Consider the following 16,748-nt stretch of genomic DNA (forward strand, 5'->3'; position numbering starts at 1 on the left):
GTCACGTTGGGAATGCCTACAGCTAAGAGCAGTGATTTGGCCTGAAGTCTAGCCTCATGGGACTTAAAAGCCTGCTAAGCCTGCTGGTAACAGTCACCTTTTTTCGTAGGTTACTGAAAGTCACCCTACTCATGATTAACGTTATCATTCTATTGAATATAAGAGTGATGTGATCTTGAGATGATCGCTGTAGTCTCCTGTAATGATTCGGTCTGTTCATATTGCAATTTGCAATTTAAAATCTAAGCTTCCAGCTCTGATAGCATGTGTGAATATACAATTATCCAAATGCACTCAGACCTGTAAACCCCATCAGAACCAGTTAGAAAAGTATACATGTTTTGTGTTGCTCTATCAATCAGTAAATGGTGAGGTTAACAGTGTGAATTACGTAGCGTTTATTATGCAAGCAGGTTTATCTTGGCTGTTCAGAAGCAGGACAAACTTTTTATGTCCGTTCCAAATAGGATTTCTAGATGTGTGCTAGGCTCCACTAAATATAGCATTCTGTGGGAAGCTCTGTCTTTAACACCTATATACGGTGGATGTGCATGTAGCTGCATTTGATTATGTCAATTTACATTATGTGACTATGTTTTTTGTCCCAAAATTGACTAAATTGAGCAAGATCTTCTATTTCGGTCGAATAAAGATAGATTTCTTTTGATATGTATAACTTAGAGGTGAAAGATGCTTGCACAGAACATTTTGAGAGCATGAGAATCATCAGGAATCTTTAGGAAATCTGTCAACTGTTAGGCACGTTGGCTATTTAAAGCAAGAAAGAATGCAGGAAAAGGGTTTATCAGGTGACAAACCTTTTACCTGGAAGCTTATTGGTTAGATTAGCAAAATGACATTGTACAAAACGCTTCCCCTGTTGTAGCAGGAATTACCGTTACCGTAGTAATATATAGTCTCATAATAGTGTATATGTATAACTGGGATAATAGTATCAGACGTATTAGTGACTATTAAGTATCGTGATATACTAATATATACATATATATGTAACTAAAACCCTTACATGTCAGGTAGTCCTTTTAGTGGATGTCCGGTCCTCAATCCTTAGTCCTGATTAGGAGTTGTGACCTTGTGAGTGTGGTTAGAAAGTGTGTGAACAGAAGAACAAAAGCAAATGTAAGACATTAAAAAGATAATATAATAAAAAAACATTTGCATTTGAAGTACTCTTCTGTCGTGGTGATGAATCTGCAAGAGAACTGCAATCAAATTCCTCTGTAGTGCTGTGTGTGCACGTGTGTGTTATTTAAGGCAGTGAGTTGATAAACCACTCAAGTACAGTGTTAATGTGAACATATGCAACAACTCCTTCAAATTCTGTGCTGCACGTTTGTGTGTATCCCTCAGGTGTGTGTAAGATCGCAGCATGCATTCAGTTCAGGCAGGGATGTGGGACCCCCGGCCCCCATCTAAACATGCCTCGCCCCTCCCCCTACCGCACCTCTCCAACTCACGCCTCGCCCATGTGACCACAGCCACCCCGGCCAAGCGGATCACCTTCTACAAAAGCGGCGACAGCCAGTTCGGGGGCATCAGGATGGCGGTCCACAAGCGCAGCTTCAAATGCTTTGATGCCCTGCTGGACGACCTTTCCCAAAAGGTTAGTGTGACAGCTCTCAGAGATGTGATGTAGAGATATCTTTTGAAGCTGGCTGGGTAGATGCAGCTGTACTGCACTTTAATCTTTTTAACCTGGCAACAGCATTAGCTCACTTCCTTAAATTTTGTTCTCAGTATTTGATCTGGAGACAATAGATAGATACAGATATGTACTGAATACAAAGTAAGTGTGCATATATGTGTCCACATACAGGTGCCCCTGCCATTTGGTGTGCGGACTGTGACCACTCCCCGTGGCACCCACGCCATCAAACACCTGGAGCAGCTCCAGGACGGTGGCTGCTACCTCTGCTCTGACCGACGGCATGCTAAGCCAGTCAACATGGAGCTTGCCAGCAAACGCCCAGGCATCTGGTCCCATCACAGCCAGAGGCCGCACCGGCCTGAAACCTTGTCCACAACACCACCCGGCCATCTGTCTTACAGGCAGCGACGGATCCTGCTGGTGAAGAACACCGAGCCAGGAATGAGGAGGAGCATCGTGCTAGGCAGGAGGTCGACCAGGAGCTTGAGGGCCTTTCTTGATGAGGTTTCTGAGGTGATGCAGTTTCATGTCCGCAAACTCTACACTGCAGAGGGACGCAGGGTAAGATGTGGTTTGTTATGAATGCATGGTCATGATTTGTATTGCAGATAACACCCTGTGTAAAGGAAAATCCTGACACTGCATATTTGTTTCCAGATTGACAGCGTGCAGAGCTTAATAACTTGTCCAGGTGTGTTGGTGTGTGTTGGCCGGGAAGCCTTCAGCCCAATGCTGGTAAACTTCATCAGGAAGAGCTCAGACGAAAAACTGCCTGGTCTGGGCAGCAGGTCCCCTGGTCTTGGCCCCAGGACTCCTGGAAATGGGGCCCGATCTCCTGCTAATCAAGGACCAAGATCCCCACCTCATGGAGCTCAGTCCAGAGCCAGCGAGTACAGTGAAGGGCATGAAAGCAAGAAAAATGGTGAGTTGTTTTGTCTTCTCAAAAGTATTTAACCATACACTATTGGGTGGGTAACTACCCAATACACAAACGATCCTAAAGTACTTAAAGGTGTAAGAAAAGTGAAATAGTGGTTACATTAACATTTACTTTTTTCTTTCTCTATTCAGTTAACTTTGGTCTGGAAACCAAGAAAAGCATCATCCACCCTCGTTCAGACTCCTCAAACCGCTCTGCCCGTTTCTCCTTGTCTTCAGAGAAGTCATATAGCAATGGTGTCAGCGCCTATTCCCAGGCTAGACCGGGTATTATGAACGAAGACATTGAAAAGCGTGTCGTAGTCAATAAAGATGGCAGCCTCTCAGTAGAGATGAGGGTGCGTTTTCGCCTACACAATGAGGAGACCCTGCAGTGGTCCACACAAATAAAAAAATCCCCATCTCTGAGCAATGAATCTTGCCCCCTGAGCCAGGCCCAGCCCCATTACCTACAGCAGGGTCAATCAGAGAGCTGCTCTGACCCCGATTCCACAACCTTCGAGCCAGAGTGTGTGGATTATTCCAGCCAACCTCTGCCGCATGTTTCAGCAGTGAACCACTGCCCCTGCTGCTACCAGAGACAGGAACAGCAGTACGACTTATGGGAAAACCCAGCACACAGCCACAAAAAGCCTCCTGTCCCTCCCCCACATACATCCAGTCACACTATGATGAGACATACACACTCTTCTAGCTCTTCCTCATCATGTAATTCTAGGAGGGTGGTGCGCTGTCGAGCACGACTCTCCAACTGTGGAGGAGGCTCTGGTTCAGAGCAGAGCCAACTGCTCCAGGAGGACATGTGTGTGACGGAGCAGGTTGAGCGCAGAGTCGAGGTGGAGAAGGATGGAGACACCCATGTAAAGGTGCACAGGGTGAGCCGATGCTGCAGCCGCAGTGAAGTACTTGCAGTGGATAGCACCCTACGACCACTTAGCCGGAAGTCAGTAGAGGATGAGCTTTTGGTGGAGGATGACGGGGTGCGTCCGCTGTCTGCAGTCAGCAGCTCCTCACATGTTCTCCAATCACTGAGAGAAGATGAGGATGATGACCTGCCACCCAGCGCCTCACAATGCTGTCATAGCATTGAACCATCCCCATCACCAGCTCACCTGAATGATAAACCAAAAAGGAACATCTCTTCCAGTTCCATCCACTCTACTGAACACAACAAGCATGAGGATGGGGAAGAGAGAGGAAGTAGGGCAGTATCTACAGCCTCTTCCTGCCACTGTGGAGCAGCCACCCCACATTCAACAGCTGAAGTAGAGGAGATGGAGCTAGGAACTCGATCCAAGATGAGCAGAGCATCTTGCAGGTCCAGCAAAGTCAATATTCCTACCTCAGACGAAGCTGCAGATGATGAGGATGAAGAGCTAAGGAGGGTTGTAAGTGGCTTGTCTGGTCACACAGGACTTTCGGCAGACTCTCTGCAGTCAAGGACATCCAGTGCATGTCATAATTGTGGAGGCTGCAAACATGGGGTCAACTCTGTTTCCAGTAGTAGAGCATCACAGAGGTCCCATCATTCCCACCGAGCCTCCCCAAAGCCTGCCACACCTCTCTCCAGCCAAGAGATTGCCAATGATGGCAGTGATGATGATGGCTCAGATGTTTCAGCTGGGTCAACACAATCCAACAGGACCAACCTCACCAACCATGGGCGCTTCTCTGCAATATCAAATGTCCTGGAGGGCAGATCATCTACTGCCATGTCCACAACTTCCAGTCCTGAGGCAACAGGAAAAGAGGAAGAAAGGGCTCCAAGTGCAACCTCAGCCTCAAGCCACAGATCCAATAGATCACACAAGTCTGGCAGTAATGGCAGCACTGGTGTTGCAGCAGAAAAAGAGGAGGAGAGAAGCCCCACTGCACTGTCGGCTCAGTCAAACCTGTCTGCCAAGTCCAGCAAGTCTCACAAGTCCAACTGCAGCGGCACAGCTGAGGCCAGAGAGGAAGCAGAGGGAGAGAACGCTGCAGAAAGACCACTTAGCTCCTTGTCAGCCAAATCTGGTACTTCTTCAAAGACCAGTGCTTCAGTCAAGTTAAGTAATAAGGTTGCCTCCCCAACTGACAATACAGCTGTGGAAGAAGATGACACAAACGAAAGAACTCCTAGTGCGCTTTCCGTTAAGTCTAATGCTTCTGACAAGCCTGGCATGGCCGAAAGACCTGATAGCGTCCTGTCTGCTAAATCAGCTAAATCAACTAAATCAAATGTGTCAGCAAAGTCCAGGACATCTCACAGGTCCACCTGCAGTCACTGTCCGAGAGCAGTATCTCCAGGTGATACGGCAGCTGATGAACCTGTTATCGAAGCGACAGAACAGGAAGAAGCAATGGAGACAGAGGAGAGAGCAGCAAGTGCTATGTCAGCCAAGTCCCATCTGTCTGCCAGGTCTAATAAATCCCATAAGTCCACCAAAGCTTCGGAAAGGTCACTTTCTCCCAGATCAGAAACTGGAGGAGATTGTGAAAAAAGGGCAGCAAGTCAATTGTCTGGCAGATCAGTTAAATCTGACATGTCTGTTAAGTCTTCAAAGTCATGCAAGCCTAAAAATAATGATGATGAAATCCAGGAATCTCCAAGCTCAATGGTAGCTGAGGAAAAGGAAAATGAGATGGTAGAAGAGGAAACACAGGAGAGGCCAGAAAGTGTAATGTCTGCTAAATTGGAAAATGAAGAGAGGGCAGCCAGTGCAAGGTCATCTAAATCTCATAAATCCAACTGTAATGAGAACACACAGGCAAGTTTGGACACAGGCGACGGTGAAAAAGCTGAGGACAGGGCTGCCAGTGCTTTATCTGGTAAATCAGCTTCCTCTGCAAAGTCTCACCACACAAATTGTGAAGCAAGTTCAAGAGTGGCTTCTCCAGCCAAAGACACAGCAGAGACAGAGGACAGAATCCCCAGTGCCATGTCGGGGAAATCACACATCTCTGCCAAGTCCTCCAAGTCTCAGAAGTCAAACCGCACAGCTGCATCTCCAAATCCAAATGATGCCGATGTTCCTTCTATTGAGACAAATGAAGAAGAGAAGCAAAATCAAGAGCGGGTGGCTAGTGCTATGTCTGTCAAGTCAAAGTCTTCAGTGAGGTCCAGTACTTCTCACAAGTCGAATTCCAACAACAATCTAAAATCTGTGTCACCAAATCCAAATATTGTCACCATTAAAACACCAGAAGTGGTTGATGAGGAAGGAAATGAGACAACAGAGAGAGCACCAAGCGCTGCATCAGCTAAATCAGGGAAATCTGCTTCATCACATAAGTCGAAACATAATAGAGCAACTGATATTACTGTTGCTGAAAAAGTTGTAGAAGACAATGCACCAAAAAGTAAATCTTCTGAACAATCTAATGGCCAAACGCTCTCACCCAGGACGACACGTTCCCCACGGACCCACTCACCCAAAGCTCCAACTACATCCCCTAGAAGTCCTCAAGCCCCTGTGCAACAGTTGTTGCCTGGTCCAGACACAAGAGGGGCCAGTGCCTTGTCAGTTCGCTCAACAACCTCTGCTAAATCCTGCAAATCCAAATGTCGCTGTGGAGCAGCTTCAGCAAAAAAAGAAAAGGAGGTGGAAGATAAGGAGATGGAGAACAAGGACAACAATGAGGAGCTAAAGAATGAGGAGGCTTCCGAGCGGGCTGCTAGCATCCTGTCGTCCTCAACCAAAAGATCGAGAAGAGAATCAGGGGGCACTGAGCAACCATTGAGTCGAAACTCTTCAGGGTCGGTCTCTCTTGGGCTGCCAGAAGATCAAGAAACAGCTGACTCAGACAGTGGCAGGTCCAGTGCTTCTTTTCACATAAACACTGAGAGTAAGAGCAGGGTGAAGACAGCAACTCCTAATGCTCCCAGTCGCACAGGGCAGTCTGCCACAAAGGAAGATGTGGAGGAAACAGGGTCCACTAGGTCTCAAAAGTCCAACAAAAATGGCAGTAAAAGCACTTTGTCTCACAATGCTCCAGCAGTCGATATCCCTACTATTGAAACACCAGGGCAAAGTGGTGAAGAAGGTACAGAGCAAAAATCAATAAGAGCAGCCAGTGCATGTTCAGCCAAAAGCAGCAGGTCTCACAAGTCTTCTTGCAAGTATAGCGTCAAATCAGAATCTCAAATGCTTGGCGTTAAGCCTAAAGAGAAACATGAACGTACCAGCACAACCAAAGTAGAAGATGACCTTGAAACAGCAAGTGTGAAGTCTGCTTCAACAGCAAAAGCTCATAATTTAGACGCCCCCAACAACAGGACCTCATCTGCAATGTCAACAGCAAGTGCTAAAATTCGTTGCAAATCCCCTGCATGTACTAGCGTTAAAAATGCCAATGTAGCAAAAACAACTGCTGGAGATTCAGCACATAATCAAGCTGAAAACCAGGCTGTTAGTAGGCCAGCTAGTGAGGCCAAAGGGAAAGAAGATCCCGCAGACAACGATGCGGCCAGTGTGCACTCAAAGAGTCCCTGTTGCCTCAGGCCTGAATCGGCAGCTTCGGCTCACTCAAACTGTTTAAATCCAGTCAAATGTCATAAGGCCAAATCCAGTAGCAGTGTCAAAACATCCAATTCTCAAAAGAAAGAAACACCTATTAAACCCTCAAGCCCTTGTCCCTCACAAAACTCCAAAGCATGCAGCAAAGGGGAGACATGTAGTGAGAGCCTTCTGTTTCACTCTCTGTCCGCTGCTGACCTGCTGAAGGAAATCATGGCTGCTGCACGTCCACACAGCCGACAGTCGAAGGCGAGCAAAACCAGTGACAAGCCAAGGAGTGAGAAAAGTGCGAGGAGTCAGAGAAGCAGGAACCAGGTGGATCAGGAGGAGCTGGAACTGACACCTGCCTGTCTGCCCAACGCTTCCCCCAATGAGGTTGTCAGTGACTGGCTGCGGAGCATTCCCACTAACAGCAGCATGCTTGAATTTGGTGACGAGCCGCATCAGGAAGAGGAAGAGCAGGAGAAGGCAGCAGAAGAGAAACCTGGAGAAGAGGGAGCAAAGGAGGAGGAGAGTCCTGAAGAAGAAAAAGTGGAAAACAAGGAGGAAGTTGAGGCTGAAGAGGAAGAAGAGAAAGAGGAGAAAGAGGAGGAAGAGAAAGAGGAGGAAGAGAAAGAGGAGGAAGCTGAATGTGAGGTGGCAAAGGAGGAGAAGAGTTCAGATCCAGCTCCAGGTGATGCAGTGGGGACTTCTTCTCGCAACAACACTCTGTTGTGGAGTGGTGAGTCTGTGCCCAGGAACTGGCATTCTTCAACTGCAGTAATGAAAGTTCTTCTGAGCTCTTCTACGGGTCGATGTCAGAGCATGCCTGAGGTAAGCCAATTACTTCATGTAAATTACTTGTCTATTCAAGAATGCCTAATTTACAATGATATAGAATGGATTATATGAATGTAAGCATAAATTCTGTATGTAACATAATCTGTATTCTCTGCTGTCTTCTGTAGGTGTCTCCAGTTTATGGTCGTAGACTGAGCACATCAGCCAGGGGGTTCTTGGACTGTTTGGCCCAGCTTCAGCTCATTGAGCCTGCAGTGAACCCCAGCTGTGACCAACAGAAGGACCGCAACCAGCGGTATGAGGACATTATGGCCATCCTTCAATCCCTCTGGCTCACTGACCCCAAGGACATTGAAGTCAAGGAGGCCGGGGAAGTTGGTAGGGAGCAGGTGACTCCACCAAGGTCGTCCTCCGGGGTGGGTATGAGCAGTGGCTCAGGCGGATCAGGAAAGGAGAATGGAAATGATGCTCGAGATGAAACAAAGCAAAACATAACAATAAATGAAGAAGATGTTTTACATGAGGATAAGGAAGCGGAGAAGGTTGCAGAAGAGGAAGAGGAAGAAAATGCAGAGGCCGGAAACAAGGAAGTTGAGGAAAAAGAGGAGACAGACACAGCACAGGAACCGGAACAGAGTGAAGAACAAAGTTCAGTCCCTCCGAGTCTGGACAGCCCAAAAGCCACTGAGAACCCTTCATCATCAGATGCTAACGACAGCTCTAAATCCCCCACTGATAATGAACGAGAGACGATGGAGGACTCCAGCTCAGGCACACCCCCGACTGTCCTGCGAGCACCCTTGTCAAAAAAACAATCCCAAGACCCTGATCCGGTGTGGATTCTGCAACTTCTGAAGAAGCTGGAGAAACAGTTCATGAACCACTACATTAACGCCATGGCGGAGTTCAAAGTTCGTTGGGACCTGGACGATAGCCTCATCCTGGACACCATGATCTCCGAGCTGAGGGACGAGGTGAGCCGACGCATCCAGAGCAGCATCGAACGCGAGATAAGGAAGATTCAGAGTCGTGCCGGCAGAGGGGGGAGGTCACCTCGGCCGCCGCACGGAGGGAACCTCTCCAGGGAGTCAACCATGACAGAGAAGAGACGTCGAATATTAAAGGTAATTCCACCACAAATCCTGTTTACATCCAACAACATACTGCTGCTTGACAGGCAGAAAGATAATGTTTGATTTATTTTTCAGGTCATGAAGAACCAGTCAGTTAAAACTGCTGACACCCTCAGCGATGAAGAGCTTACGGGTGAGTTCAGCGACCAGCGAAGCGAAGATGAGTACTGCCCCTGTGATGCATGTGTCCGCAAGAAAATGGCCGCCCGGCCTCTCAAAGCGAACCCACTGGCACCCGAAGCACCAATGATGATAGAGTTTGACCTCCTTAAGATACTGCAGTTGAAGAAAAGCCCACTGCCTCCAGCCGTCCCACCACCTGCAGAGGAAGAAGTTGATAGCATTGTCGTAGACGAGGAGGAGCGGAATTTAGAGGTATTGCACGAAGAAGAGGAGGAGGATGAAACTAAAGAGGATATCAAAGCTACTGTTGTTTTAGAGGAGACGATCCCAGAGGAAGATGAGGAAATAGAGGAAAAAGAAGACGGGGGTGAGGCAGGAGAAGAGAAGGAGGCAGAGGAGGAAAAAGAGGTTGGTGATGAGGAACAAGAAGAGGAAGAGACAGGTGGAGAGGAAGCTGGGGAAGAGGAGGAGACAGGTGGAGAGGAAGCTGGGGAAGAGGAGACAACAGATAATGGAGAGGATGAAGAGGAGGCACAATGCCAATGCCAGTGTGGCAAAAATGAGGAGGAGAGTGACAAAGCAGAAGAGGGAGAAGAAGGAGAGGGGGAAACAGCAGGAGAGGATGCTGGGGAAACTAGCAACAACACAGGTGAGGATGAGACAGCAGAAGATGAAGAGAAAACAGGGGAGGAAGAGGGGGAGAGTGCAGAGGAGGAAGGGGAGACAGAGGGCAATGAGGGAGAGACAGGAACTGGGGAAGAGGAAGAGGAGAGTGACAAAGAGACAGTAAAAGATGCAACGGCAGGTGAAGGAGACACCACTGAAAATGGCGAGGGTGAGGAGGAGGCAGAGGCAGAAGAGTGTGAGGTGTGTGACTTTAAGCCTGAGGAAGAAGAAGAAACAACCAGCAAGGAAAGCGGAGCAGAGGCGTCCGGGGAAACGGAGGACGACAGTGCTACAAAAGATACGACGAATGAAGAATCCACGCCAGTGGAGGGAAACGACAGTGCTTCGGCTGAGGCGGAGGATGAAGATGAAGGGGATGATGGCAGTGGAGAGGGGGAAGCGAGTGAAGAGCAGGAAAGGGAGGAGGAGGAAAGACCCTCAACTCAGGTAGGAGTCAGGAGTTCATTCAGTAATTATTCTGAGAGACTTTCAAACAACCAAAACTGAATCAAAATACCAGTAAAAATATTAGTCCAGGCACATGACAACACAATCTTAAAGGATAGTATTATTACAATGACTAACTTGGGTCTTTAATCACTTTTATCTGGGAACTTAGTAACATTGCTAAAGTTAGAAGTGGTAACAAACATGATCAGAGTTTTACACAACTTTGACCTGTAGTACTTGCTGTAGTTTAGCACCACTATCCAGGAACACTAACCCTCTCTAATTAGCATTTGAACTCTTAATTATAATTATAATGTAGCTGTAAGTAGATATAAGGACATTTAAAGAGCTCTAAGATTATGTGTGAAGCATTTGTATCTGGTGTACAGAAAAGATAATGAATGATTGATAATATGATTATGTGCTTATTTCTAATTTTACCTCCAAATAAAACTGGCCTGATGGATTATGTTGCTGTGTTCTCAAATCTCAGAAATTAGTTTTTGGTGAATATAATATCATCATAACTGTTAGACGATGACCAAAACCAACCAAAAACCGAGGAAAATTTTAATTTGTAACACATTTATTTAGCTCCTTCAACAAAACTTGTTTTAAAAAGTACACATCACATAAGGAACTACATTCTAGTTATGAATACCAATTTGAGCACCACCTATTTGTAAACACCACTGAGAGCCTGACCATGACTGCCAGGTTAAAGTGTACTGTACCTTGTAGAAGGAATCTGACCTACTGTAGCCCTAACCACTAAGTCTAAGCCTGTGGGAAAAGATAATCTGGCTATCCAATTAGACAGACTGAACAAATCTGTTTTGTTTGGCGGTAACACAGTGCTACCACTGATGGACGTCTGCTGTTATTGTCAGTCACAAACTGGTTGGTAAAAACCTGTCTGTTCAAATCTGTGTTCTCATCTTATTTGACCCGAGGAGTTTTAAATATTCAGTTTATTTACTACAGCCTTCCTGCTCTGATAAAATGCAACTAATTTACAGTACTTTTCCACTCGTTGTGTAACTAACATGTAGCCGTAATTACTGACACTTAGCTGCCCCAGTAGTACCCAATTTAGTTAATTACTACTAACTGCTCAGAGATAATTTACTGTTGTCTTGTTCAACCTCAGGGCCACGGGGTGACGGAGGGAGAGGAGGCCGACGCCGAAGACTCATCCACCGACAGCAAACGCCAAAGTGACACCAGTCCGGACGAATCAGGGCGCGAGGGTGCTGCAGCCACAGGAGACGAGGAGGAGAAAGAGGGCGAAGGAGATGGAGGTGATGAGGAGGTTGTGGAAGATGCTGTTGAAGAGTTCAAGCCTGAGGAAGAGGGGGAAGACGAAGAGGTGAACAAGAACAAAAGGGAAGCGGGTGCTCTCCTCCACCAGTTCACCAGGACCTCTGTGGAGTCCCAGCCTGGCTCCTTGGAGGACATTGGCACAGAATCCCCCCAAAACCCTGTAAACTCCATAGAAGTGCCCAAAATGGCTGATGGTGGATCCACTGGTGGCGGGACGGGCCAGAAGAGGAGCCGGTCGCCAGCCAGGGTGAAACGCCGCAAACCCAAGGAGAGTGACGTGGAACTGGATGACATTTAACTCCAGACTTCTGGTGTGGATTCACAGACATCAGAAGGTCCAAGACTCCCATTAACCATTCACGGGTAGAATTAGCCTATGTAGGTTAAAAAATTGTAACCAAAAAAAAAGACACTTAAAGCACTTTATCACTCCAGATCCAGTGTAGGAGGAGTCAGTGACTTACATGTAGAATCTTGAAACTTGAAACCACCACCTTATCCTATTTAATTAGGAATTATATTTGTAATGGTTATATCTATATTTTTTAATGTAACTGTATCTATGAAGGGAAATGTCTATTTCTGTACTGTATGTGTATGAATAAGGTATATTTTGACACGTATTTACGTGAATTTTGTGTTCAGTGGACCACAGGTTTAAGGATTGAATAATATAGCCATTAATATACCAAGTACCTCGGAGATATGTTAGATGTTAATTGACTATTTCATTAGTGTTTGACATAACCGGTGTATTGATATCTGGTTTATGTATCAGTTAAACTCTTCATCTATTTTTTGGACTCATTAAGGCCGTATTCTCAGGGGTTTTGACAGCCAGTTTGCTTTTGAAAGATCATCTCCTAGTACTTAACTAGATGTGTGAATCTGTAGACTGTAAAGAAGACCTCTGTTTTAATCTACTAAAGCTCTGTGACGTAAGATTATTACCTGAAAGGAATAGTCTGACATTTTCTTTGCTTTCTTGCCGAGAGTTAGATGAGAAGATAGGTACCACACATCTTTGTGCGCTAAATATGAAGCTAAAGCCTGGATGATTAGCATAGAAACAGGGGGGAAACAGCTAGCCTGGCTCGGCTTCTACAAACATATAAACGCTCACTAATTAAGGCTAGACACAATGTGACATTTAGAGTTGCTAAAACAAATTTAACCTCTGGACAGAGCCAAGCTAGCTGTTTCCCCCTCATTCCAGTCTTTACGCTAAGCTAAGCTAATAAACTCCTGGCTGTAGCTTCATATTTAGCGTTCAGACATCAATCTAACTCTCCCAAAATGTTGAGCTATTCTTTTAAGTAACTTGTGGATTACTTTTTACTCAAAAATTTAATTTAATCCTAATCAAAAACTGTATTTTCATAGTTTTATTGTATTATATTTGAATTAATAACATTTAGAATGTGTTTTCCCTTTAAATATGCTCATGTATAAACTCTTTTCAGTAACTGTACCTCATTATATTTATGTAGTCAGATTACTGTGATTATTTACTGTATGCATTTCTTTCCCAGGAATCCAGTTAAAACACTTGCACAACAGAGCACAATGTGACACTGAGCACATCTGCGTGTTTCTGACACACATATAGTAAATGCCAGGAGGCAAACGTCTGAATTTCAGGTTGATGTAAACCTTTCTCTGCTGCTTAAATCCAGGAGCTTTTTCTTAAGTGTGTTTTACTGTACATGCTGTAAATTCAAGTGGGGTTTGCAGAACCAGCCATGTGGAACAACAGCGTGAAGCGTGTTACTGATGCCTTACTGTATCCATGGTTATATGAAGGTAGATCGACAGAAACAGAGGGGGAGATCACGGTTAAGTGGCTGTTTTTTGTTTCCTGACATCTCTCATTCTGTAAGTGGCTCTCCAGCAGAATCAGAGAGTCTTTTAAAAAGGCTGGCATGGATCAAAGCTGCTCTTTAAAATGCTGGAAAAATATACTTTTTAAAGACCCCTAAGGAGTATTTTCCCTCATTTAACCAAAACCATGGGCTCTTACTGCCTGACTGTACTTTTAGAGCAGATATTCTGTTAATGGTCAGTGTGTGTTCAGGTCAGTGTGAACGAGGCAAAACGTGTATCTTTTTTTGTTTTTTTTTGCGTAGTTTGATAAAAGCCTCCTGTTTGTGGTACCAAGAAGGTGAGCGCGTGTGTGCCTATGCTGCTATTGGTCTGTTTGGCTGTCCATCAGTCACTGAACATCATGTACCTAGAGCAAATGAATGTAATAATGTTGATACAAACTAAATAAATGCACAGGATGGTGATTCTCATATGATTTCAGCTGAGTGCGTTTTTCACTCACCTCTAGTGGTTTCTAGTTAGCTTAGCTTAGCATAGAGTCTGAGCAGGGGGAAACAGCTAGCCTGGCTCACTCTCTAATGCTGCATTCATGCAATGCCTGATGAATGGGAAGGATAAGAAAACCTCACATTATTCCAACTTGGTTATTACTTTTTGCCTTGTAGTTGCATGGCACCACCAAAAGCTTAAATACTGCGCTATGAATTTGGCTCTTTTCAAAGTAAAAAAATCCAAATCCACAATTTATTGTTTTTACATTGCTGGTTGTGTATGGATTCAACAAACATGATACAACAAACGGACCCATGCTAGTTGTTTCCCACCACTTCCAATCTTTATGCTAAGCTAAGCTAATAAACTCCTGGCTGTAGTGCATCTGACTCTTGGCACCAAAGTAAATAAGTGTATTTTCTCAAAATGTCAAACTCTTGTTTTAAATTGAATTTTAAAGGGAATTATATGTTTTGTTCACTCGCAGCACATTTTTCAATTGAAAAGTTTTAATTGGAACTAATTTGTACTAAATTTTTGAGCCTCTGTGGACAAAAGTGGTAGAAGCACCAATTCAGGATCGGTTTTGAATCCTTTCAAATCTAACAATTCTCTCCATCTGTTAAATGGCCAACCAAGGTTGACTCCCCCGTATCGGTCATAGCCACAAAATATAACGGCAAAAATAAAATTCTCTAAAGAAAAATATCCTCCTCCTTACTTTTCGCTGCTACTCACTGCCAAACTTTGCCTGGCAAAATGTAAACATAGGCTTTCAGTCTGTGTGCCGTTTGATTTTGAGGAGATTTAGACCCATTTAGAATAACTACACAGAAATACCCAATCCTCTTGCTGATGGTCTTGGTTGCTTTTGTGGGTCTTATAGCGGCATCAAAATGAAAAAAATAATAATATTTTTTTTTTTTAACCTTGAGAGTGTGTTCTGGATATTATCCACAACAATGACAATACTAGACAAACAACAGTAAAAAAAAATTCTTGGACACATCTCATAACCTGGAAAAAAAAAAACTATCTGCATGGATACAGGTTCCACTTTAGCAGTACTGTAGGTGAGAATTTGCGTGAAAAGAAAATTGGAGCACTGCATGCTTAACGTCATTTCCAGAGCAGAACTCTACAACGACTATCAAATGCTCATTGTGTAAAGTGACAGTCCTTGTACTGGTCTCCAGGTTATAAATGGCTATTATTACTTCAGACACGTTCATATACATAATGACTATTATGTGCTAATGCTTTCTGATCCAGATCTGATGTGCACTTTACCTTCCTGGGCTGCACTTGCTCTGTGCTTCCCTACTGTGTTTGGCTGTGCTCCAAAGGTGTTTCCAAAGCTGCTCAGCTGCTCTCAAGATACACACACGTCACGCTAATCCAGTACCTGTGTGTGTGTTGAAGCACCGAGGGATTGAGGCTGACTTACATCACGCAGACTAACATGGTAGAGCTTGTGCCTCCTGAAAACTGTTACAGAACACAGGGTGCAAACGTCAGTGAACATCAAACTTCACCTAGTATCAGATTTAGACTGATATGACTTAACATAATTCAGTTATGCAATATACTGTATTTATTTCTGGTTAAATATGGATATTCATATATTTAGGTCCAGAATTCAGTTGGAAAACATAGATCAGAAAGGAGTTAAATACATCAAGAGAATAAAATAAAACAAAACATTTATTGCTGTTTTTCCTGGATTTTCTATATTCTAACATCTTATTTGAAACAATGTAAAACATTGTTCTAAGAAGAGTACAAATTAACAGTAGATTCTCAGGTTATTACGACTAGGTTTGCTTGCGCTGAGGTGTCAATTCTGCCCCTTAGTGTTATTATGTGGTTTTACATTTAAAAGCCTCCTTGTTCAGGTGATTAAATTTAAACTGTGCAGTTCACATTTTGGCATCTAATAAATAGTAGCTCATAATCAAAGCAAGAACCAATAAAGGAAAACTCTGTGTGTCATAATTACACCGAATACAGTAGAAATCAATTTATCTGAGACCAACATTAAAGCTGACCTATGACCTCTCTGTAGAGGGGAAAGATTGATTAAACACATCAATATGTGTGTAGGGGGCTGGACGATGACATCATGCCATGTCAATTATGTCAGACATGCCTCCACAGCCTCCCTTACGATTGGCTGTTGCTCCAAACGAGACTCTGCCTCCACGAGAGAGCAACCAGTCAGCAAACAGACCAAAGCCAGAGGGACCACCTACGCACAGAGAGAGAAAATATAAAACCATCCATCCACGGTCCTCCAGCGCTTTATGCACCTTACTGCCTCCTCACCTTGCTCCTGTTTCTGGCGGTGCGTGTGTGCGTGGTGATGTCGCACGATGTGATGTCCACTGTCAGCTCGTCTACTTTGTAGATGGCCTTAAGAAGAGCTTGCTCACATTGGGACTCAGGACAACCAGACAGCTTCTGCACAGAAAAGGAGATAATTTCAGTTTAGCCCCCCAAAAAAATTTATTATAACTGTACTGATGTTCAGTCTGTGCAGGAGGAGGCTTAATGTCTGCTTTCCCACTTAACGGGGTCATAGATCAGGAAGATGTGCTGTTCGGCAACATGGTTTAAAGCAAGGTGGAGAAAAGTAAAGTGTGCTATTTATGTAGCACTTTTCTAGATCAGAAAGCACAAAGTGTTTTACTTTGAGTAGAAAAAGAGACTAACATTATAACAATATTTAACATTAATAGATAAAACTAAGCAAAGGTGAGTTTAAACAAGTGGGTCTTGAGCTGCTTTTTAAAGGTGTCCACAGATCAGGGTGAGGGTACTTGTGCTGGGAAATGGTTTTTCTGGTGTTCTTCA

At 44.6% G+C, this 16,748-nt stretch overlaps 2 protein-coding genes across 2 annotated transcripts in view; one reads left to right on the forward strand and one right to left on the reverse strand.

The window, feature by feature from the left end:
- Nucleotides 1–1,411: 1,411 nt before the first annotated feature.
- rp1l1a (rp1 like 1a) lies at nucleotides 1,412–11,877 on the forward strand. Its single transcript, XM_035678059.1, has 9 exons — nucleotides 1,412–1,624; nucleotides 1,838–2,230; nucleotides 2,327–2,591; nucleotides 2,741–6,631; nucleotides 7,241–7,653; nucleotides 8,052–9,008; nucleotides 9,093–9,711; nucleotides 9,946–10,253; nucleotides 11,407–11,877. Exons 1-9 carry the CDS (start codon nucleotides 1,412–1,414, stop codon nucleotides 11,875–11,877), a joined length of 7,530 nt encoding a protein of 2,509 aa, XP_035533952.1.
- Nucleotides 11,878–15,477: 3,600 nt separating this feature from the next.
- gckr (glucokinase (hexokinase 4) regulator) overlaps nucleotides 15,478–16,748 on the reverse strand; it is a gene marked incomplete in the record, with an annotated part of 8,712 nt that continues 7,441 nt past the window's right edge. The window contains 2 exon segments of the mRNA XM_035677592.1: nucleotides 15,478–16,143; nucleotides 16,221–16,355. Coding sequence (XP_035533485.1) covers nucleotides 16,030–16,143; nucleotides 16,221–16,355 — 249 coding nt within the window.

The sequence above is a fragment of the Morone saxatilis genome, unplaced genomic scaffold, assembly GCF_004916995.1.
Source record: "Morone saxatilis isolate NCDOM2014 unplaced genomic scaffold, NCSU_SB_2.0 Contig6, whole genome shotgun sequence".
Classification (NCBI taxonomy): Eukaryota; Metazoa; Chordata; class Actinopteri; family Moronidae; genus Morone; species Morone saxatilis.

Excerpts from the sequence above, each read along its gene's own strand:
- rp1l1a (XM_035678059.1), top strand. The coding sequence starts at position 1,412 with ATGTGGGACCCCCGGCCCCCATCTAAACATGCCTCGCCCCTCCCCCTA. Across the intron at positions 6,632-7,240 it reads AGGGCAAAGTGGTGAAGAAG|CATGCAGCAAAGGGGAGACA; the intron begins GTACAGAGCAAA and ends AAAACTCCAAAG. Across the intron at positions 10,254-11,406 it reads AGGAAAGACCCTCAACTCAG|GGCCACGGGGTGACGGAGGG; the intron begins GTAGGAGTCAGG and ends GTTCAACCTCAG.